At 40.6% G+C, this 24,097-nt stretch overlaps 1 protein-coding gene across 3 annotated transcripts in view; it reads left to right on the forward strand.

The window, feature by feature from the left end:
- The window catches only part of LOC108755157, a 108,799-nt gene that overhangs the window by 53,809 nt on the left and 30,893 nt on the right, over window positions 1-24,097 (forward strand). For all 3 annotated transcript variants that reach the window (XM_018498005.1, XM_018498006.1, XM_018498007.1), the window contains 3 exons: window positions 126-489; window positions 1,594-1,888; window positions 3,405-8,174. In XM_018498005.1, coding sequence (XP_018353507.1) covers window positions 126-489; window positions 1,594-1,888; window positions 3,405-8,174 — 5,429 coding nt within the window. The remainder of the gene's footprint in view (window positions 1-125; window positions 490-1,593; window positions 1,889-3,404; window positions 8,175-24,097) is intronic.

Raw genomic sequence — 24,097 nt, forward strand, 5'->3', positions numbered from 1 at the left:
ATTAAAATAAAATAATACAGTAAAGTAATACAGTAACGTCTTTCTTTCGGATTATGAACGTAATTACGCGGTGCAATAAACTGGATCCAAGAAAAGGAACGCATACTCAAGCTACTTTTTATCAGGATAATGGGTGCCGATCCGAAACTTCGAAGATCCTTGCGCGAGAAGAGCTGCGAGGCGAATGGCCGAGAAACGCTGACACACGGTGAAGACAACACGATTCCTCGTAGAATACCACGCGGCGAGTACGACGGGTGGGGAAGAGCAGCGGGTCACGTTGTCCACGGGACCCACATCGCTCAGACGTGTCACGCCGGTCACGCAGGTGCCAGCAGACGATGGAGCGAACAGCAGCAGTTCTGCAGATCGGCATCGGCGCGTCTGCCAAGGACACGGCATCCTGCCGCCCTTGATCCCGACGACGACGACTACGCCGAGAGATCCTCCGAACAGGACTCGCGGGATGGTGAACGGAAGATTCAGCAGGTGAGGAGATCTAGTATTTTCTGCTTTCGCCAAAAAAACGCGCCAATTTTTTTTCAAAACATCTCGTAACACTTTATCGTATTATTAATATATCGATATATTTTTAGATAAATATCAATCCTTATAATATAACAGTTACGATATAAGGGATGTACCTAAGTTATAAAATTTCTTTGAGAAATCGGCATACTCGTATTTTACTTTTTAAAGTTTACGAGTGAAATCGATTGATACAAATACAGAGTTTGTCAATTGAAATATCTTATGAATGTAAAACTCATTTTTCGAATTAAATGAATGTACGAAATGTTATTTGTAAAGCGTATCCATATTGGTGCTGGAGTTGTGCGATGTAAAAATGTATTATCAAATATTTCGAAGTGAATTTTTTCGGACTTGCTTTTCGTTGTCCCGGAAAAGCTGGAATGAGTCATGGAGCGATGCCTTCTTCTTAGAATCAGAAACCTCGGCAGGTAGACCATCAGCATTGCTCGTATCAGTTCGTAGAACAAGACAACCGTGTCGGTAACATCGGTGGACAAGCGTGATTCACGATAGCCCCGTTGCATAGCTGCACATTACCTTACGTCATCCTGACTCTCCCGTATTTTTGCTTTCACCATCGACGTCACTCAATCGTCGTCATTGCTATTACGTTACTCATCTGTCATATTAATCATTTTTAATAGCTCTTTTTAATTTCTCATCTATCCTATTATCGAAAATTTTCATTCATCGTTAATATCGTCAGCAGTCATCCCTCTTTTTCCCCCGGGAGATCGATAAATGTATGAAAAGAACGATTTTGCTGAAGTATTAAAAAATTTAGCTAGATACAGATCTGAAAATAACATTGTTTGAATTGTAAAAATAATTAGTAAAACACTTTAAACATTGATAACGATGCTACAAACAGTTTTAATCTTTTAGCAAACAGTTTAATAATTGATGGTTCAAACGGTATTTTTATTTTCAGATCTGTATATCCAGCTGAATTTTTAGATACTTCAGCAAAATCGTTCTCTCCGCGTACCTTCAAGAAAAATAGCACATATCTTTCTGTCAGTTAGTTAATGGGAAGGTTCGTTACGATACGTATTTCAGCGCGAAGAATCGATGAAGCGGCTGCTAGAATGGAAGCAGCGTATGCTGCAATCTCCGTTGACACGAAAGCCATCCGGCTCGGCCAATAGGGGCAGGACGCAAAACGATCTTTCGAGTTACTACAAGCAACAGGCACTGCTGGATTTGGCAGCGCACGAGGCCGCCGTAGCGGAGGGTCGTCACTCCCGAAGGCGGGAGGACGGGCACCGTTCGCATGTCAGGAGCAAGAGCTCGGACGGTCGTCGGACCGCCGTCAACGTGCCACGCTACAACAGCTATTCCAGCGATGACGAAGGTAGGGATAGCTCGCCTGAACTTATCATTTAAATGGTAGCTTCGGTCGCCCCGCGTAACGAGAGACCTGGTCAAAATATTGAAGCCCGCGCGAACAATTATCCTCTTTTTTGGGGAACGAATTTTTTGGGGACGTTGGGCATGTGCTCGAAACGAAGCATGTTAGAATTATTGAAAAGATTATGAGTATCCTCTGTGGACTGGATTTCGTCCATTGTCTTGGAAAAGAAAAAAAAAACTTTGTGAACTTTTTGTCAAATATTTTGATCACCTCGAGTCCCTCGAAAGCGCCTTGTCTGCGGTGTATTCGGTTAGAAGTAGATAGTTGATCTAAAGCTAAATATAATGCAAATGCTAACATGACTTAATTGCTAACACAGTGAAGAATTCAATGTGCATATTTGCTCGCGAAAATAAAGGCATTTTTTTTTTTTTCCACGAAAACGCACGTCGAGAATTCCGTATTTTGTGAATGATATTCGTTATGTTATATATAATTGAAATATGTCAAGCGATTTTATGTCCTTTTTTTCATTGTAAATAAAAATTACCAGCATGTTTTCAATCAATGACATGTAAAAAGAATGTAGTCTAACGAAAATATTTTCCCGATTGTGCGAATAAATGTAATTAATGCAAGGCACCCGAATTATTCTTCACGAATTGCGAAGCATTGTAAAATCGATTATAAAATCGAACCTGCTTTTCCTTTATTTTTATTTACTAACATAATCGTCGAGGAAACGATTAACCACTTACTATATCATATCAATTCAACGAGATGTGAAGTATGTAACTATAAAATACAAGAGGAAATTAAAAATCTGGATATCTGCGAGCGTTTCTCCGCGGGGCTCCTTCTATCTGCTGCTGTTGGGTCTAAGCTGGCTGGTGAATGGGAACGATTAACAATCTTAAAACTTATCTGTCTAAGTGACCGAATATCGATATCCTATTCGACTTAACATCGACCGTAATCAGATTACCTTAGAAAATATGGGTCAGCATGGCATGCCAAAGAATTTCACTAACACTATTTGCCGTAGTTACGCAATTACGATTGCGGCAATTGCTACCTTCCAGCTCGCGTGTCCGCTATCTATACGATTAACCGCAAAATCAATCGATTATCGGGATCATTGCACCAATTACAATTAATACGATCGAATCGCGCAACAAGAAACTTATTTTTAACATATGTATTCTCTGAATTTTATCACTCTCAAGCTAATCGTAAACTTTCAAGATGTATAAAATCCTTTCAAATAATCACACATAAATAGATAAATTTAACTTTAATTGTTAGTAATTAAATAATTAAACGAACGTCTTTGCTGCTTACACGGTGCAATGATCATTGATGTCGTTGTCGCGCTTGACGAGTTTGCTTAGAGTTATCTAATGGGTATAGAAACGGGAATAAATGGGACTGTTTTTCTCTCTCATACATACATATACACGACACTCGTAAGTAACGGACATACTCGTGTCTTTGTGTTTTGTAACGAACAAATCAGAGCTGGGGGATATCCGGAGGAAGCGCTCGCGCAGACCCACGCATGCAGGAAGGAGCCCCCGGCACGCCGGCGACGATCGGTCATCGACGGCGACGTCCGCCGTCCAGGACGTCACGATACCCGGGACCGGCCGCACGAGTGTTAATCAGACTCCACAATCGCAAATCCTTAACAGTCGTAAAGCGAACCCGGGGAGCACGCTCTCCTCTCTGGGTGGTATACCACCGGACGCCGGTTACGACGAGGTCAGCTTTCCGCCAATGATGAGAAACGATTATGCGTACGCATCGTCCTCAACAGACAAACAATCGTTATCTAGAAGATCGGATCCCGAGACCGCCTTTGAGGATCCTGCGAGGCACAAAACTCCGAAGAAACCGCTGGGTATTTTGAAGTCGTCGACCGCTTACGGTTTCGATCAGCAAAAATATGACGGACAACAAACGAGCATGATCGAGAACAATAGAGCCGACAATTTATGTGGTTATCAAACTAACGTCGAATCCTGGCACGTTCAAAAGAACGTACAATGGGATTCCAAGGATGATAATGATGAATGGGATCCTGGCATCGACGAGAGTAAAGTTATAAAAGAGTTTTCTTATCAGTATATTAACCCTAAGAAAGTGCCGGTGCCGTCAACGAAAACGGAAGATGAGAGCGAGAAATTTGAGACTATGAATCTGGTCCAATGTAGAATCAGGTCTTTCGAGATGAATATGGATGGCGCCAGTCCGGTCAAGGAAGTATTGACTATGCAGGAGCCGTTGAAAGTATCGCCATTGCAGGCGACCGAAGCTCATGTTTCAAAGCTCGACTGCGCGAACAAAACCTCGTCTGTCATACGCAGTTTCGCTTTAGGTGATACAAATGCCTCGGAGAACGCTTCCAAGCAGAAAAGCGTAGAAGAGGGACACGCTAAGCAAGCTTCAACTGACAGTAACAAGTCAGTCAAAGATCTTTTAGCGGATTTCGAACGAAAATCACAACAGGCTAATCGGCCGAAATCCGAGAAGCGGCAAGAATCGAAACATCGCGGGGATTACGGTGATAATGAAACGTTACGTTATGATATTGGAAGTAATTTGGACCGGCTAGATAGAGACGACGGGAAAGAAAAATTTATTGAGAAGAACGAAGATATTACGCAACATTTCACCTTGGACACTCTGTATACAGATGCCGTACAGATGCAGAATTCCGATGAATCTCTGAAGCAAAATAAAATGAACAGTTCAAAGGACAGTCTGACGGAACAATGCGTGCCATCAACTGATTTAAATGTTATTCCGAGTCCTAGCTGTACAAGAACGAGTATAACTGAATCTTTATTAACGCACAGCGACCAATTCTCCACTGACAACGATATCATTTCGAAGCAGGATGACATTAATAGTGAAGATCACTATCTTCCGATGTCTCCTAGAAAGGCCATATTGGATCCTAACAGTGACGACAGACCGCATCCTAAGATGATGGAGAGTCTGTTCGCCGATGAGGAGAGCTCGTATGTGGAGATGGCGCAGAATGGAATGACTCGCTCTCTTTTGGCACCGAACGAAGATGGCAGAAAGCATGATTCAGGCGATTATTCCACGTTGGACCCGTCGTCTCACTACGAATTTGTCTGCGTGCGGGACAACAAGATGGAGCCGGTATATATGGAAGTGAATCAGTTGTCCGAAAAGGAGGACGAAGATGGCAGTAAAGCATCCTCGATGAAAAAGAGCAGTGCCAGTGAGAATTCGCCGCATTCCAGAGGCGATCTGCCCGACATCCTGACGGCACTCAAATCCGACAGTTCTGACGCCGATGACGAATCGTCCAAGGACCTGGAATCCATAGACGCGCCACGGCATCCGCGATTCAGTTTGTCCGACACCTTCCGACCGGCTTCATACTATCTGGGAGCTAGCCGCAACATGATGGCAGAATTACACGACTCGTCGGACAGCGAGCTGGTATCCCCGCCACCAATACCGACCTCTCCACCACCGTTAGATGATTTAGAATCGTTGGATATGCAGGAATCGTTAGAAATAAAGAAGGTCTCGCCACAGGTGGCTACGATGAAAGATAATGCGTTGAACCGCGATTCTCCAAAATCGTGGAATAAACCAGTAGGACAGATGGAGACGCACAGGCCACCGTCGAGATTCTCTGATGCGACCATCAGCTCCACTTTTAGAGATAGCAGGATATCGTTAGAAAGTGCGTCCGGAAGCGATTCGATCGAGCTCAGAAATCCAGAAGAGGAAGCAAGGCACAGGCAGTTGAAGAGACGACCAGTCAGCGATGACGTTTGCGAAGTTCTAGATAGCCTGGACGAATTAGAATCGTTGGGAAGTCGCTTCGACGGCGCGAGCATTGACCTCGATCAATACTTGGAAGAATTACAAGCTAGAGATGCGTTCAACGTGGATCTTTACGCGAAGGATCCAAGCTACAACAGCATCTACGGATTCAACGAAAATATGCTGGTAGTCGATAAACTGCAGAAGACGACGTGCCAGGATTTATCGAGGAAGATGAAATTAATGTCCAGTAATCTCGATCGGCCGTTCGATTATTCCGGCAAAAACAAGACTGGCTCGGCAAGCAGCTTGCCATCCATGAGAGTATCCGATTTACCGCCAACTCACCAACACTCGCAGTCCTTCACTGGTGACGCACATTACGAAAACGTCGCGAGCTTCTCACCGCTTCGCGGTTCGCCGGCGGTTCGATCCGACAGCGAACCACCGCGCACAGATCACAGGATGCAGAGCACGTCTCAGAGCATTAGCGCGCTGCCAATCTCTCACAGCAGGGATTCCAGTTACTCGAACGCGTCGGCCGCGGCGTCCATCTCGACATCCATGGCTTGTCAGAGACCCGCGAGCGCGCAATCCTCGATGCACTCCCCTATCAGCGCATCTATGTCCTCGGTGAATCACGGCAGCACGCTGACGAGTATGCTGCAGAACGTGAACGCGTATTCCGAGCAAAGGTTCCCGAATCACTCAAGGTCCGCCAGTCACGACGCATGTCGTGTGCGACATGCGCTGCCGAACCATCGATCGACTTCCAGCCAGGATTCGAGTCATTATCCCGATCCAATGTCGATGCAAACTATAAACTCTGTTCTACAGCAATCGTATTTACCAAACGCCGGCGAGCAGCGTGTTCAAAGCGATCAATCGGGAGCACCCTATTACTATTCTGATCTCCAGGCAAGTGTCAACAGCGTGGACATGGAGCTGACCAAACCGATGATCGGCCATACCTCGCGATTGCCTCAACTGAACAATCAGAGGGACGACGCGGCGATCGGCTTGAACAAGCGGAATGATATCGGTCGTATAGTGAATCCGATCGCGCGACAAATGCCGCGACAGATTCAAGTAGACGACATAGACGAGGCTAGACGTATCGCTGCGGAATTGAGGCGGACGACCTGCCAACTGCTAGGCGATAATAAGGCCGCTCTCGTAGATAAGAGAAATTTCTACGAAGCTGACACGCTACGCCGGGTAAAGTCCACTGATCCACTGCCAGATGTATCTCTGCCCGAGGCTAGAAACTTATATCCCCACGGTCTTAGAGATAAGTCCGTTAATCCAGGGAACGCCGATAACACGGAACCGACGCACGTCACACAGGCGTCTCATCGTCGGTCAAGATCTCTGGAGGGATTACTCGACGACGTCGGCCTGCAAAATTTAGTGGAGCAGCGAAACCGAGCTAACCGAGCGGCGGCAGCGACAACGACGACGGCGATAGCGGTTACTTCAATGGCTCCGACCAGTCAAGTCGAGACAACGTCGCAAAATTTGCCATCGTCTGATCACAATCATAACGCCATGACTGATAGCAGTTTCAATTCCGAGGATCCCTGGGAGCAGGATAGCCTTTGGTGCGAGAGCCTGAGAAGGGTGAGCCTGCGAAACGCTAGATCGTTGGATAATCTAGACAGTCCGCCGAGACCTGGAAGATCCGGTGGTCTTCGATCGCCGAAGTCACGTGGCAAAATCACTCGGGGAGCGACCTATGTGAACGACAGTGTTGTTTTACGCAGGGACAATTGCACGGAGGAATCTTCGTGCGGTGAGCGACCGCGAGTGAAACGCAGGACAAACAAGGATCATCGTACGCGAGAACGATCGATCGAGGACGATGACGACGTAACTTACGAAACCTTGTCGATGGAAATGATCGGCACCGGCGGTTACGTGTGGGATCCACAAAGCAATACATACCACAAGCCTACCCTTTCGGATAGGAATCATTTTTTAGAGGACGGCAACCTTCCCCCGGCTCGCTCGATCCCGGACGCTCGTATGTCCGCGACGTCGTTCGAGCTCGACCGAGAGAAGCTCCGCCAATGGGATTTGTTGTCGAGCGCCTGCTTACTCCAGGAACAGCAGCGCACCTCGATGGCGGATTCGGGGCGAGGGTTGCCGGTCGTGGAACAACCTGGAGACGCTCACGATTCGCAGCTCGCCGTCGTCACGGCGGCGACCACGACGATGACGACAACGGACGCAATGACGACGGCGGTAATGACAATGACAGCGACGCCGACGATGACGACGACGACGACGACGACGACGACGATGACGACGACGACGACGATAATGACAATGAATACGGCGATCGACAACGAGCAAGTAGACGTAAAACCAGTTATCGTAAAACCAGTCGATATCGCGGATGTACGCGACGCCTTGCCGATGAAGATGCCGATCAAGAGGCAGGAACCAAGGCAGGGGCCGTGTAAACGGGCTGCAGGTGAGTGGCTCCTCAACAACGCTGGGGTGTACAGGCAGTGACTATGCGGGGCCGTGTTCCAAATCGCCAGACTGCCGCCACACGACCGACTCGTCTCACGTGACTACGGATCTAGTGTGCGATAGGTGTTTAATCCTAAATAGTAGCAGCTGTTAATGTAAGAGATGCCGCCACAAATATTCTGTGCCATAAACTTTGCAACAAGGTTTCATGAAAATTTGAAGAAAATTCATCATTTATCTCCTTATAAACCTGAATTTTCCTGATCGAATATTTCGATGAATCATTCACGTCGTATCGAAGCAGACGAGTGTCTTCTTTTACTTCGCCATCTATTATTAGTCGCTGAAAAGACGCTCGATAGTTTCGGGACATTTTCTACTATTCAAAAATAGATTTAGCTTCACTGCTTCGAGCAGCAAAGTATACCTACACTTCGAAACTTTTTTTATCCATTATGTTATTTAAAAATATAAAACTATAATCAGTAGAAATATTTATGATTTTAGCTAACTGCTAGTAAACATCAGTTGAAGCTCGCTCTTTAGGATTAAACTCGACGTTTTCGCTACCAAATGTACCTGCGCTTGCAGTGGCTTGCACAACGATGCAGCTACTTCTTTGTCCTTGTTAATTATGGACCAGGCCGTGATCCAGTTCACATTTATTCATCACGATTCTCTCCTTTTTTTTTTTACCGGACGAGTTTGTTGAATTCTAGGATCAGTTTGAATAATGCATTCAGACGTAACTTTGAGCGACGCGGATGAAGTTATACGATCGATGCGACTTGGAACACGGCCTGGTGCGCGACTGTGTGAGTGCGTTTACACGAGATGATTAAAAACGCGGCTTGATTCATTTAATTATTTACTGTGAGATTATTCATCACACTGATTGCACGTAAAATCAGATTTTCGCGAGAAATAATAAACAATTAATTTATATGGACACAACAAAATAAACAAATAGCATTGAAGTTGTATGTAGAAAGTTACAATAAAGCTGCAATCGTGTATATGTATGTGTGTGTACGAATGCATGTGATAATACTCTAAAAATATATGTATCACTTAAGATTTATTATATTACCGCCGAAAAATTGGTGTAATCCAAGACGATTATGTTCTCTATTTAATTCTCTCTTTTGTTCATTTAAAGTTTAATTTAAGTTGTGCCAGTTAATTGACTCAAACTCTATAAGTAAATAATGACATTATCGATACGATAAGAAGAATGTTTTTTTTTGTCAAGGATAAACTTTTTAATTCTCTGATTTCATTTCAAATCAAAGTAATTTAAATAAAATTTACACTATTTATCTCGGGATCTCTCGTTCTCACGCGTGACGAACTTTTTTTTATAATCCACGTTGAAATCAATGTTGAATTGCGAATTGTTTCGTGAGTGTTTTTACGGTGATATCGATAGAACTATCGGTATACAGTTACAGCGATTCCATTTAATTCACCCGCCTAGGCAATTTGCCAAAATGTATCGTTGCGATGTTTCATCGTCGTGAAGCAGAATTCGAAGTAGCTCTCTCGAAAATATCTCTCTCGATCAAGTCAAAGATTAATGGAACTAGCTTTAGGGAATACAATGTATGCCGTCAGCAAGATTATTAATTATCTCGGAAGTTTATTCAATTAACTAAGAGATTCGATCGAACTTACTTTAAATTAAGTATGTATATAGCTCGTTATACATAAATTGTACAAAAGGGTAATTGAAAATAAACGAAACAAGAAACGAATCGAGTAGAATATCTCCCAGGTAAGTTATCACATTTTCAGCACGTCCTGAAAACTCAAATTCGTTTCTAATGACTGGATATATTATTGAGGGAGGACCAAATTGATGATAGTTAAGACAGCTCTGACAAATGGGTAACATTAGTATCACACAGATAAGATTCAGCCGCTCTGGAATAGATATTCCTTCATCACGAGTAAAAAGTGTTTCCTCGATGAGCAATTTCATTTCTAAATGTGCAATATTATTCAGCGAATAAAATATGTAATAACATTATGAATAGAACAGCTGTTAATTATGTTTTATAATCGCGTATGCGATTTTTTTTCTACTTATACAGTTTTACCGTGAAAGAAAGAAACCACACAGTATGCAACGTTTATGTAATTACATTATAATTTATTGCCCCGTTATTTCCAGTGTAAAAATTCGAGCGTAAAGAGGTCGCGATTTTATTATCCCCGATTAAATGTTCGCGTTCTCCCAACGTATCTGACAATTAATCGAGAACAATTAGTCGTCCTAATTAATTTTCTTTGGAGCGTCGCTGTCAATTAATTCTTCCTCGGAGAGGCGACATTATCCTTACGGGCATTAAGGCCGTTTGAATGACAGTCAGGTGCTCTCTCGGGATCGTCCTTACGTTTTCGAGCAGTCATGCTATTTGCGCATCACGCGCTTTAATAGCTATGGCTGCAACTCGGAAACTCCGATGGCATGTGAACGACTTTGTAAGGTCTATCGATGGACAGAAAGTCTGTTGTTGCATTGTCGCAAATGTCGTATAACATGTTGAAGGCAATATCGTAAGTGCGCATCCGCGTACTATAAGTATATCGTCGACACCGTCCGTGACTTCGTCGCACTTTGTCTCGGGGTCAATAACACGCGCGTACGACGCGGTGTACTTGAAGTGGATGGATTCTATGGAACTGTATGTGATATCTACGACCCGACCCCGCTCGTACCTTCGATTCCTCGCGGGATCGTTAAATATCGACGAGAAAGAACGACGCGTGCCTGTAGAACCGAGTTTCTCTCCCTTTCGGCTCTACCGTGTCGATCGATTATACCTTGGCGTCGCGTGAGAAATTTTTCGGTATTTCCTTCCTCATACGTTTTCCCTTTGTGGGATTCCCTCGAATGCTGCGATACTCCATAATTAATGTCTCGCCGGACCCACGTTGGGTGTTCCAGATTTCGTGGAATTAATAAGAACTCAGACAAGAGGTTTCGACGTCGCGACGAAAGAATTGGTTCCTGACGAGAACGGGATAATATCGGGTCTGTATCGAAGTAACCCGATGGATTGCTACATGTACATTTGATATTCGTTGAACCGAACGAAAAATCTGAGGGAGAAACTCCATCTAGTATCGGATATTGCAACGTGTATTTTTAACCTTAGATCGTTTGAAATTTCCTGATGCCAGCCACAGCATTTCAATATTTGATTTAAACACATGCTGGTATATATTCCATCGAAGATTGAAATCAATTGGCATAATCTCGGTAAAACAAATATTCATTTTTTTTAAATATTTTTATAGCAGGGGTACAAATATATACTTTGCAGAAAATAATTTTTGTTTTCTAAAGTGAGATGCCAATTTCACTTTTTGTATGTCATAAAATATGAGCGCGTTAGTCGCCTTTGTGATATTGAAAATACGGAATAACATGTTTCTCTATCTCAATTTTATTCTCGTATGGAAATTCGTTCCCGTTAATTTTAACACACAATTTTAATTAGAAAATTTTTGCATTTTTGACAAATTTGATTTCTTATATTTTTAAAATACCGTTCAACATTTAGAGTAAAAAATCAATTTTCTATACTGATTTTATAAAATACTTTGTTCTTGTCAATCTTTATGCATATTTGCAGGTTAAGTTAAATATGCATTTTCAGTGAATAAAATTGATTTTCTATATCCTGGAAGCAATAGAGTTTCCGAAATATTTGAAAACTCGACTCTCTTTTTTTATTTTCATGACATTTTATTCTCATATATGTCTGCTCTTTTTTGTTGATTCGTATCTTCGAAACTGTAGCAAAATAATTCATGTCTGTTTTATATATATGAAAAAATGAGAAATTTTATATGTATACATATATGAATATAAAATTTTTCTCGATAGCCTTTAAAAATCTTTCGGTATATTCTATTTAATTTTTCGTTTTGTACTACACATATACGAGTAAAAGCCCTTTGAGAGATTTGATGTGAAACGCGTAACCAATTTCAGTCGCGAATTTTCACTAAACGAGCACTGAAATCAAAGCACTAAATTGGTAATTAAATAACACTTAATTCTGATGTACATCATCTCCATTTTTTATGTTGGGATTGATAGCATAACACAGGTTAAAACTGGTGGAATATTTTTACAATTTGAGTGCCGAAGCTTCACCGCGATACGCCTGTGATTGGCACTTCAGTAATGCGGTTCTACTCATCGACTGGCTGCCACTGACCTCGGCGAAAAATCAAACTTTCATCGTCCGCGAAAGCCACAACATGTTCAAGCACGAAAACTCATTTATCACATTCCGACCTACGAAAAATGAACGTTATTTCCCGAAACGGCAATTGATCCACAAAACTGCTAATTCTTTCGAATTCATAGCTTGTCTGTAACACTTGTTACATGTAAAAATATCATCATCGAGTTTTTGAGAAGAAAAATTCCATTTTAATTTAAACAAAAATCATTTTCTATAATTTTCCAGATTGTTAATGAGAATCTTAATTAGAATATTAATTATTGTGCTTAGGATCTAATTTGAAATAAATATTTAAAAATATTAGATAATATTTACACGATTATCGAATATAAATTGAAGAGACTAAAGATGAAGTATATATTAATGAATAGTACGAGAGAAGGACGCTATGATAATTTTGTATTCGACAGTACGGTAGAAGGATCATCAAGTGTGAAAGAGAGGATAACGATCTCGATTAAATAATCGCACACCAAGCCTCGCGAAATGAAGTAGCGCTGTATCGGATTCCGACAGAATGCCACACGGTGCTTAAAGCATTTTATTTTTATACAGCTTCAATGTGCCAAGTACACTGTGAGACGCGAAATAACGCCACGATAATCCAGACTGTTATCGGGAACGTTTAATTCCGGCAGCGAGCTCACGAAGTTCGAAATCAAAATAGCGAGATTTTGCTAACGAAGAGAAACTATGAATGCATAACTTCGTTAAGGTATCAACAGCTTCGGTATCAATATTTCTCCAGAATTTCCTTGAAAACAGTATTATATTACAGTATTCGTATCGTTTCTAGTAACTACAGAGAGAAAATTTCTAAAGCACTGAATTAATGAAAATTGATATACAATAATTAGCATATCATAAAAGTATAAGGACTATTCAGAAATTTTTATTATTTCCAAATATTGCTGATTTAATGCATATATATTTCGATACTTATATTAATTTTTAATTCACTGATTTTCAATTGTCGATATTTCTAATAAATAGACTAATATTTAACTAATATTTTCTATTTTTTTATTAACTTAAAAGAGAGAAAATTTCTAAAGCATTGAATTAATGAAAATTTATACATGTAATTAGTATATCACAAAAATATAAGGACCATTCCGAAATTATTATTTCTTGACATTATTGCTGATTTGATGCTGCTGTATATTTCGACACTTTTTTAATTAATCGATTTTCAGCTATTAATATTTAACTAATATTAAAAACATCAATAGAGTGAAGATATCGATCACACAACAGAAAAACTGTACTAATTATCGTCAGGTAATTGTTCTGTATTCTCTTTTTCTCAGAAGTAAGGATAGATAATTTAAACTATAAGTGCTTTCCATGTAAGCCTGATTTTTCATTTCCTGATTAACTTGTGGTTAGACTTAATCTGATGATAATGCAAATCATATTTTTTAGACATGATTAATAATTGAACTGATAGTTTTGTAGTATTTTTAAAGCTTCACCACTACAAATCATCAGTTTAGTCATAACTAGAAAAAAAAACACAATTTTTATATTATCATCAAGTTAAGTGAGATTGAGTCTAAACCACAAGTCAATCGGCAAATGAAAAATTGGGCATTAATAGTAAAGTTGACACAAATATTACATCTATCTTTCTAATGCATATATAAAATGACGTTATATCAACATCATTATTTTTATTGAAAATAATTTTATTAATTCAATAACAATATTAATGAAATTTTATTGATAAAATTTTATAAACATTCGAAACAGAAGCGTGACGTATTTGTTTCATTAATTAGTATTACATTAAATTAACACAATTATTTTCAATTATTTAGAGTAACGCTTGATATAACATCATTTTTTTCCCTATGGCATTCAATGAGTAACAAAGACAGAATGACATTTACGTCGACTTGTGTCACCAAATGCTCTACGCAACACTATGTACAATAGAATCAGTTAAAACCAGCAAGAGAGTACCAGTAGTGACAAGCACTGCATGCGTATTTCCCTATCGGAAAGCATCCCCACGCACGTTTCGCGTTGCTCATAGGAGCAACAGTTCCCGGGTGCGAGATCCTTCAGATCAGACGGGGCAGTCGGACAGACAACCGACTGCCTGGTTGGATGATAGTAGCCTCGAGTCAGTCAGTCAGTCAGTCAGTCGGTGGCGCTCCGCGCGGTTCCACGCGACTCTCGCGTGCTGCGTGGACGCGTGCCAGTCCGCATCGATCGGCGAGCGGATTGTGATCGTACTCACGTGGATCATCGTCGAGAGAGAGAGAGAGAGACGTTGCATTTCGCAGATAAAGTGCGGTACACGTTTGCATGGCTGTGTGACAGTTTAATCGAGATCGCTGTGCGGGTCGTTTGTAGATTTTGCACCGATTCTTTCTCTTCCGCTGTTTGCACGATCAATTTTCGAAATTTTCGCGAAGGGCAGACAGACGCAAGTGACACACGTACGCGCGTACACACGTGCACCTGACACCAGGCGAAATTCAAATCCGTGTAACGGACGTCGCGTCTGAATCGACCCGACAGAAATTCGGAGTCGCGAAATTTCGCGGACAAATCGAACGGATTACGTTCAACGTGTGTGATACGCGGAGTTTCTGCTGTACGCGCTACGCGCGAATAAAGATCGTCTTGAAAGTTCACTCGAGGTCGTGACATTTCGAGGAAGATGCGCGATGCTCGTTAAGTATGACGGCGAGCGCGAGCTACGTGATGTAAGAAGCGCTCGGATGATTTTTACGCGTCTCGGAGGAAGAATAAGGATCGTGGAACAGCATCGCGTAATTTCTTAGGCGCGAAACGGTTTTCGCTGTGTCTTAAAATATATAGCGGCGCCGCGGACGGATAGATGTAATACGTATCGTCGGTATTAAATTGCTGAAACCTGAAACTAGAGCCGTGAGAATAAAGTTTTCACGTACGATGACGTTTCTCGGAATCGATGAACATACGTAGTCTGAAAATTGAAGCAAATTTAATCCGATAAAATTTAAAAATACATACCCTTTAATTAGTTTTAACGCTAAATCATCGGAAGGTATGAATTGGATTTCATAAATTTTTTTTTTTTTTTTTTTTTTTTTTGTTATGTGTATTTATTATAGATATATTTACTGTATATATTGTAATCACAAATATGCTTCTGTCGGGATTTTATATTTAAAAAAATGTAAATTAAAGCAACACGTTGCTATGTAAATGTTTTTCTCACAACTTCGAAATAATATTGTACGGAACAGATCGGTATGGACTTCGAAATTTTACAGCTTATAAACAAAACTGCAAATATAGAAATTTCAACCAAAAAATCCGAGCTGCAGACCGATGTGCTTCTATTTCTACTGAAATCGTATCCGTTGTTAATTCAATAAACGAATAAACCGATAAACTCATGACAGCTCGTATTGATCGATACAGAAACTTCATCGTCCGTGCTGACGGAATGGTTGTATAAACCTAGTAAATCTTATTCGATCGGCTATTGAAATAATTGATGCGCTACGATTTTTATTAAATAATTTTTCAATTAATTGAATTATCTGCAGAATATTTCTGAGAAAATCGTATTTTCAAATTTCTCTCATTCTTTTCCCGATATCTAACATAACTATTTATGTTGTTATATTTTCGTAAATAAAATTGTGTACTTTCAAAAATATCTCTAAAACAGAAAAATTTCAACAGAAAATATTAATATCACATACAGAGAAAATAATTTTGATCTCTGGGATTTTTGTAAAGAATAACTACAAAAAAATTTATATCTGTCAATCAATCGGAAATTATTTGAGGAGATTTTATGTAGGTTGTTTTGCAAACGCGCGAAATGTATTAAAATTTGTCAAAACTGCGCAGATCGCGAAGTAGTTTCCACGACTTCTCCGAGAGGACCTCAGAAAATCAGTTGTACAATTGCGACGAAAAAGAAAAAAAGAAATTGTTGACTAGCAATTAGACCGACTGGGTCGACCGTGACTGTCTTGTTTGTCTTGTAATATCTTCGGGATATTACGGGATATTACGACGTAGTGAACCACGTGGCGGACAAGACTCGTTGACGACGCGACTGTGCCCATGACAGGCACGTGGCGTGACAAAACGTCGATCACGCTGCTACTAAGATTCACGGCAGGGAGCAAGGACCTCTTGATAGCTGCGCATCTCGTTATCGCGAGGAAGATGGGCGGGAAAGTCGGTTTGATTTGCGGCAGCTGTTGGTCCGGCAAATACAGTACGTATATATAAAATCCACAAATCGTGATAATTCGATCTTCAACCATTTTCCTGATAGTTCCAATTCGGAACGATCGTATAAAAACTTTGCCGATTTTTTGTGAATAATTTCCAACTCGTTTGATAGTATTAACGGCAATCCGAGACAGATCAAAATTTACTTGCGGTATCTATGCCATTATGTATATATGCATTATGTATGTCGCATTCCCTTCACTCACGAGAATGTTGTAGTGAGAATAAAGTACCGACGCCGGAGAATTAATAGCTATTACGCGTATATTATATCGCTCGACGACGAGAAACTTGCAAACCAATAGTGCACAAGGTATATTTGGAACAAGATAATTGAATTAAAATTGCACTAATAGTTGCAATCATGATATCCTTATAAGTAATTTGATACGTTTAATTCGATACGTTTAATTTAGTTGAAATCGATGAGGCACGATTTCCATCGATCGGCCTCATTACACAGTCAGATCGGTAGAGCGTTATTACCGTGAGCTACCGCCAAGTTACCGCGAGGGACTAAACTCGGAGAGCAAATCTAAAACCGTCGTGGGGAAAAAAGCGTCATTAAAGAAAATAACGCGCGTTTTCCGGGTTTTCCGCCGGTCCTTTCATTCAGGCCATTCCAGAACTCCTGGCACGTGAGGTCTCGTTAATGTGGGGCATTCTTCGAATTTCTCGCGAAGACAGACGAAGTTCGGTATTAAAATGTTCATCGTGGTTGGCGCGAGGTAATTTGCGAACTTCGATTAAACCGGACAAACGGCGCGCTGGCGGCGGTAAAAGGCGAATCGTTAATTCGCGGCGAAGTTGAAAGCTCTGTATAAATTGCAGCCTCTAAGAATAATTCACGAGCGTCGCGCGAATCGGGATCGATTCACGGCCATACAACTATCGTCTCCTTTAGCCAGAGTTGCTATCAAAATTTCCTAAACTGCACACTGAGAAAGGTGTGTGAAAGAAAATGGACGTACCACAAAATTCTGATCATATCAATCAAAATTCTGGTAAACTCAACAATCAACTAGAATTTAGTAGATTTAATAAAAAAATTCTAATTCGTCCGTTTCAACCAGAATTACGAGTAATCTGATCAGACAATTTTCTCAGTTCTAGAATTTACAGGCTAAAAACCGTGAATGCATATACAAATGCGTGTAGGTTAGTAAAATTGGTCAAAACAATCAACAAATAATAATAATAATAATTGTTTCCATCTAAGTGTTTATTAGCAATATTAATTTAATATAAGAAATTAATCAATCGTAGATAATTATTCTTCAGATTCTCCGCACATTCAACTATGATTGGTCAGCTTCTCACAGCTTAAGGATTACAACACTTGTTATAAATGAAAACTAATACAGAATAGCGTGGGAAGAGCCAAAGCAGAATATTTAGAAGGTTCCCTGAAATTCCGGACGTTCATAATTATCTCGGACGTCTTTGGAGAATCCCTCCGGACGTTCCTGACTGCGGTAAAAAAAGAAAAAGGAGGACGATATCCGGGGGAAAGAACCCCGAGAACGAATGGCAACCCTATCTTTAACGAATCTCGAAGAACGAAGAAAACGTCAAACGTCAAAATGTTGATCACGTTCGAGTTGGACGTTAAGTCCTTTTCTCCTTCTCCCGTAAAGTTCGTAATTTTTCCACTCTGGCATAACTCAGAATTCAGATCTGTAATTATCGGGAAAAGGAACCCTCGCCAAACTTGGTCGCCGAGCCACTCGATTTCTCGATACTGAGAAACGACGTCGCGTTAGTAGTTTCCCGCAGCTCTGGAACGGCGCCAAAGGTACTGTTGCGTTCTCGTGGCCGTGGTATCGATCGCCGCGAGGGTACCGTAACGCGAAAGGCCGCCGAGAGAAAGAGAAAAAGAGATCGGGGACCCGCCGACGAATACGTTTCGGAAAGGCCGGAGGCCCGCTCGGTCACAGGACGCTCCGCTCGCGTTTATCCCAGCACCACGGATGCAGGGAGCATTCCTCTCTCGTCCGAGTACCGTTACCGAGTGCCCGGCACTTTCGATCATTGAATGCCCGCCATCGTCCGAAGCTGCGAACGCCAGCTGCCGAAACTCCACGCTGACTTTCCGCACCCGTTAGAGAACACCCGCGTTATATTGCCATTCGACTCAATTGTCAAATATTTAGGTAAAGGCTAAATGCAGGGATTAAATATGGATTGAATTATGTGCTATTACGTGATTCTAGGCCTATCATTTTCGTCTTTCTTTACACTGTTGAATTTATAATGTCAAATTGTACCCAACTTGAGTTACTTTTAATCATACCTATATAGGTTGCACTGTTTCCACCCAATCGGTAATTTGACTAAAACAATGAATTGATTGAACCCAAGGAAATGTATGAAATTTGACTCGAATTTATAGTTTAGGTATTATTTATCAAGTACACACACGTTAATGTGGGTGATGTTTACTTTGAAACTAACTACAGAATTGGATTGACTTACTTCTTCGTATAAATGAAAGTTGAAAATAACAAAATATTATTTAAATCAAGAAATTGGAAGTCATTACTCCTTTGATATCTAACAATATATGTTTTGGTTTATTACAAAAATAATTTATATTTATAGTGTGTGTTCGTAATTCATAATATTTTCTAATACTCCTTATTTGGATGCTTAACAAGAAGTTCTCTTTTCTGCGTCTTACAACTTTTCACGATTTAAATAATTTAAATAGCCTTCACAATGGTTGTAGCTCTACGTAAAACCTTTTTTCCTATCGATCCGCTAAAATAAATCCGCTTCAATGAAAAAAAACCTCGCGAATTTCATTCCATTTTTTTTTTTCATTCTTTTTCCGCACAATCATAAATTCATCATATAAATCAACTTGACATTTCGAGTAACATATGTTCTCTCTCAATTGCGCTTATCCGAGAACGAAAGTAACGGCGGCTATTTTCGGACGATAATGAGTCGATCGTGACCAATTCGGTAGCCTACATCACTGCCTTCTCAATAAAGCAACAATCAAACACACAGTCCGCTCTATCGAATAATATTTCAAAGGCGTTCAGTTAACAAAGATAATGGCTGCCGTTATTCGGATGCCATTGACCCATCATCAATTTTACGTCCAAGTATTTATGATAAAATACTTGGACGTCACGATCTTTCTAGCTAGTCGAGCTAGCCGTTCTTTGACGTAGAAATAAACTCGGTTTTGCCGATAGCTCCAGCAAATATTGTGCCATCGATAAAAGACAACAAAACAACGTGGTGTTTATCGCGTCGCACTTCTACGGTTTTTACCTCAGACGGATACTGGCAACGTCAAAGAAAGGTATGTCATTGATGAATAGATGGTCACGCGACTGAAGCTCTTTTTGCGACGAAGCCAGGGCGTAGCGCAGAGGCGCGTCAATTGAACTGAACCTCGGCATGTGAACCGTTAAAAGCAGTAGGATTTGTGCGCGCGTTGCAGAACGATTTTGCTTTGTAAAATACCGTTACCCTAGTCGCGGTACTCGCGGATTCGGTTCTTGCGTAATGTATGTCGGCAGCAAGGTGTTGGCGGCGGTTAAGCAAGGTGCTGCAGCTCTTTTCTTTCTATCAACTTGCTCAAGTATCTGGGATAACTCTATATAGACAGAACTTTCCATCGCTTCTTACACGATATACGACTGTACGTTTCTGTGCGACATTTTCGATATCTTGCGCGATTCGACGAGCCTTTATTCCTTTCTTGCGACCGAACGCGTTTATAAACAAGGAAATAGCGACACAATTCTATGGATGTAAAAGTAGGTGACAGGAAGATGTATTTGCACCTGCCATCATCAAATTGATCACGACGACCGTGGAGAGACCGGGAAATTGAAGATCGATAAGAAATTCTCTTCACGGCATCGAAACACGAAGAAAAAGAACAGTCCGGTTTGTTAGGTCAGATCTCACAGATTTCACGTTCGTCGGTGTATAGTTTTTCTTTCCCTAACTTTACCTAACGAACACTGGAAAACGTTAATGTAACTGGATCGCTAACGGATGATCGATACTATGCATTCATCGCAATACTATGTTTACACTTCCGCTTGGACGCTTAATTCTCGCGTGGGAAAAACATCTTCGTGCTCTCGATAAAATAGGAGTAATTGACTTCTCCTGTAGAATTAGCGGGGCGAAACGCACCATTTATCCCGTTTCTTGTGTTCAACTATTATTGCTGCCACTTGTGAACACTGTTGTCGAGCAACCGATGTTTAATTCTACTCTTTTCATCGAAGCGTGTGCCAAACTGAGCTTCATCGATCGGCAACTATGACGCGACACACGTTATCTCCTTCCGGTCGTCTGTCAGCAAATGCTCTCAACGACCCTTTTACGACCGTTCATAAAATGTAGAGGACGATTTTAACTTGAGAACGCGCCGGTCGCGACATTTTTGCACTTTTAAGTTAACGGTGTAACAGCAAGAAGTGTCATTAGACAAACCCGGCGAACAGGACTCTTGCTCAACGAGCTCCTCACTCGGATGAAACGCGAATATTTTCTTGTCACAGTCCCAAGCGGCTTGAATTTTTATTCATTCGTCGATCCACAATCGACATCTTTGTACAAATCGATGATATCGCTGTTGAATTTACAACGTCAAATTATACCCAATTTGAGTGATTTTTAATAATTTATAAATCGCACTTCCCAATATATATCGTCAATTTGATTAAAACAATAAAGTTAAACGATTTTAAACTGAAGAAAATGTATTAAGTTTGATTGAAATTTAGTTTATTACTTACTAAATGCGTGTTAAAATGTAGACGATATGTTCGAAACTAACCACAGAAATGGATTGATTTACATTTTGACATGTATGGAAGTTAAAAATAAAATATTATTTAATTAAATAAGAGAAATTCCTATGTATTTACTTCAAAGTATTAGGGGTTCCAATCTCTTCGATATTTAACAGTATAATAATGACATAACGCGTTAATTTCTCCATTGCAGTTTCATTAGTTCTTGATATGTCGGAGTATAAATTCCAATATTCTCTGTAGAGACTTCGATATAATATCACATTATGAAAAGACATCGACATTCAATAATCTGTCCGATATTAACTTTCACTGCGATCAACTTATTTATACAAGTAATAACGCCAGCATTACGACTTATTTTATTAATCGCAACATCATTCACTGATTCAACGTTTTCTCAACATTCGGAATCCACTCATGCTATCTCTCCACCACGTAAAATCTCCTCATTATCGTTTCTGTCGGCGTACAAGAAGAATCGTTGCTTGCTAATAAAGTGAATTCCTAGTTAACTCATGTATACACGTTTCACGCTTAGAGATCACGATGTCGCCTCGAATATAATGATTGGAAGGTAAAACCGGACCTTGAAGTACATGGTCGGTGAGACAAAGCGACGATACCGCGTCGCCTGACCCACTTGATCACTACAGATCCCGTTACTTGGAGCATCGAGTCGACACTCGTGTCGGTGCCATAGTGGCTACTTGCTACCATAATCATAGCGGCAAGATTGCGGCAGACCGTTGCGCGATCTTGGAAAGACGGAGAGAGGTTCAAACACCGGAGATTAATCCACACGGGAAATATGTACTGCGGCAAACCGTAGTTTGCAGTAGTTCCGTAGATCGGCAATGCGATTGGTCGTTTTACTAAATTGCTTTTCCACATAAGAAACAATGATTTCATCATCGAAGGACAACTTGACCGCGACTATACGCGTACCTCTTTCTTGCATTATTAAGTACAAGTACAATGTACATAAATGAGAATTATTGGAGGAATAAGAAATTATACTTCTTAGCTCCCTCCCCCCCCCCCCGGCCTATCGAAGGGATATGCATAATGCATGACTTAAAGTTGTAATTTAACTAAGTTTTCGTGATTTAAGCGATAATCGTTGTAAAGTCGTTATAAAGTATGTTAATATCTTAGGAAGTGGAGAAAATAAGATAATTTTGAGAATCACGTAGAGTTATATATAAAGATCTTTTTTATCTCCAAATTGTAAAACAATATTCGTTATTCTATTTCTTATTTATTGTTATATGTATTTGTGAAGAAATGTTTTGCAAATTTAAGACAAAAATAAATCTAATTGCAGCGAATGATAAATAGACTACAAAAAAATATGTCGCAATTGTTAATGTTTTTTAACGTTTCCTCGTACAATTTTACTTTCTCACTTGCCACACGGAAACAACGATTTTGCTAAAATATCGAAAAATTGAGGTAGACGTGAAAATTTTGGACCAATATAAATAACCAGAGTAAGAAATTCAAGCATGATGAGCAATGCTGCCAAAAGTTTTGACATTCTAGCAACTTATAGCTTGAGCGTCCTAAAAACATAATTATTTTGATATCCAACAAAATTTATTTTCAGATCTGTATCTAACTAAATTTTTAGATATTTCAGCAAAACCATTTTTCCCAACTAAGAAAAAACTATACTAAATTTTAATAAATATTTACTTGAATAGTGCCAATTAAACATTTACTTACAATAAAAAACTATTGACTCAGTACAAAGAGTACGAGATAGATCAAATTAATAGTTTTTGTATCAAATAGATATACGTATATCGAAAAAAAATTTCCTAAATAATCTAAGTGATATTTTCTTGAATAGTACTAAGTAAACGTCTCCTTGCAAATAGATATTTCCTAAACGTATTGAAAAATACGAAAGTATTACTTCAATTCAGAAATTTTTTTCAGTATATCTTTGTATTTACTAGTAAATATTTAATTGGCGCTATTTAAACAAATGGCTTTATTAAAATTTACTACCTTTTTCAGAGTGTCACTCTTCATCCATTCCTAATCCCTGAATCAGAATTCAAGGCTTAGATTAATAAATAAAGATCAAATGTGGCAGTATTACCGCGAGATCCGCGTGAATTATCTAACGGGCGAACCTCACCGGTCCTTTTCGTCTTCGGATTAGTCGTCACTAGTTTTACGATGCGATGCGCTAAGCGAGACGTATGACGGCGTGATCCTATTTTACCTCACCGGCGAAGATACCGTGCGAGGATACGACAAAGCACCGCGCGAGAAAACAGGCACTCGAGGAGGAATGCTGCGGGAGTGTAAAATATTTATTACACCCGGACGCGAGCCACCGCGAGCCAGCGTTTTCTTCGCCTTCCTTTTACAGCATCCCGCCCGTAATAATGGCGGGAAAACGAAACGCGGCGGAGGCGGTCCGGCGCGGCGTGTACAGCGGGGAAAAAGGAAAATCAACGCTCTTGTCCGACCGTAACAGCAACAGGTCGAGGACGATACAAATGACCGTGAGAATACGTTCCCGCCGCCACCGCCGTCGACGTCGACGTCGTGTTCAAAGTGCCACGATCTATTTCTGTTTGCCTACCCTGCCCGCCCCGTCT

The sequence above is a fragment of the Trachymyrmex septentrionalis genome, unplaced genomic scaffold (assembly GCF_001594115.1).
Source record: "Trachymyrmex septentrionalis isolate Tsep2-gDNA-1 unplaced genomic scaffold, Tsep1.0 scaffold85, whole genome shotgun sequence".
Classification (NCBI taxonomy): domain Eukaryota; kingdom Metazoa; phylum Arthropoda; class Insecta; order Hymenoptera; family Formicidae; genus Trachymyrmex; species Trachymyrmex septentrionalis.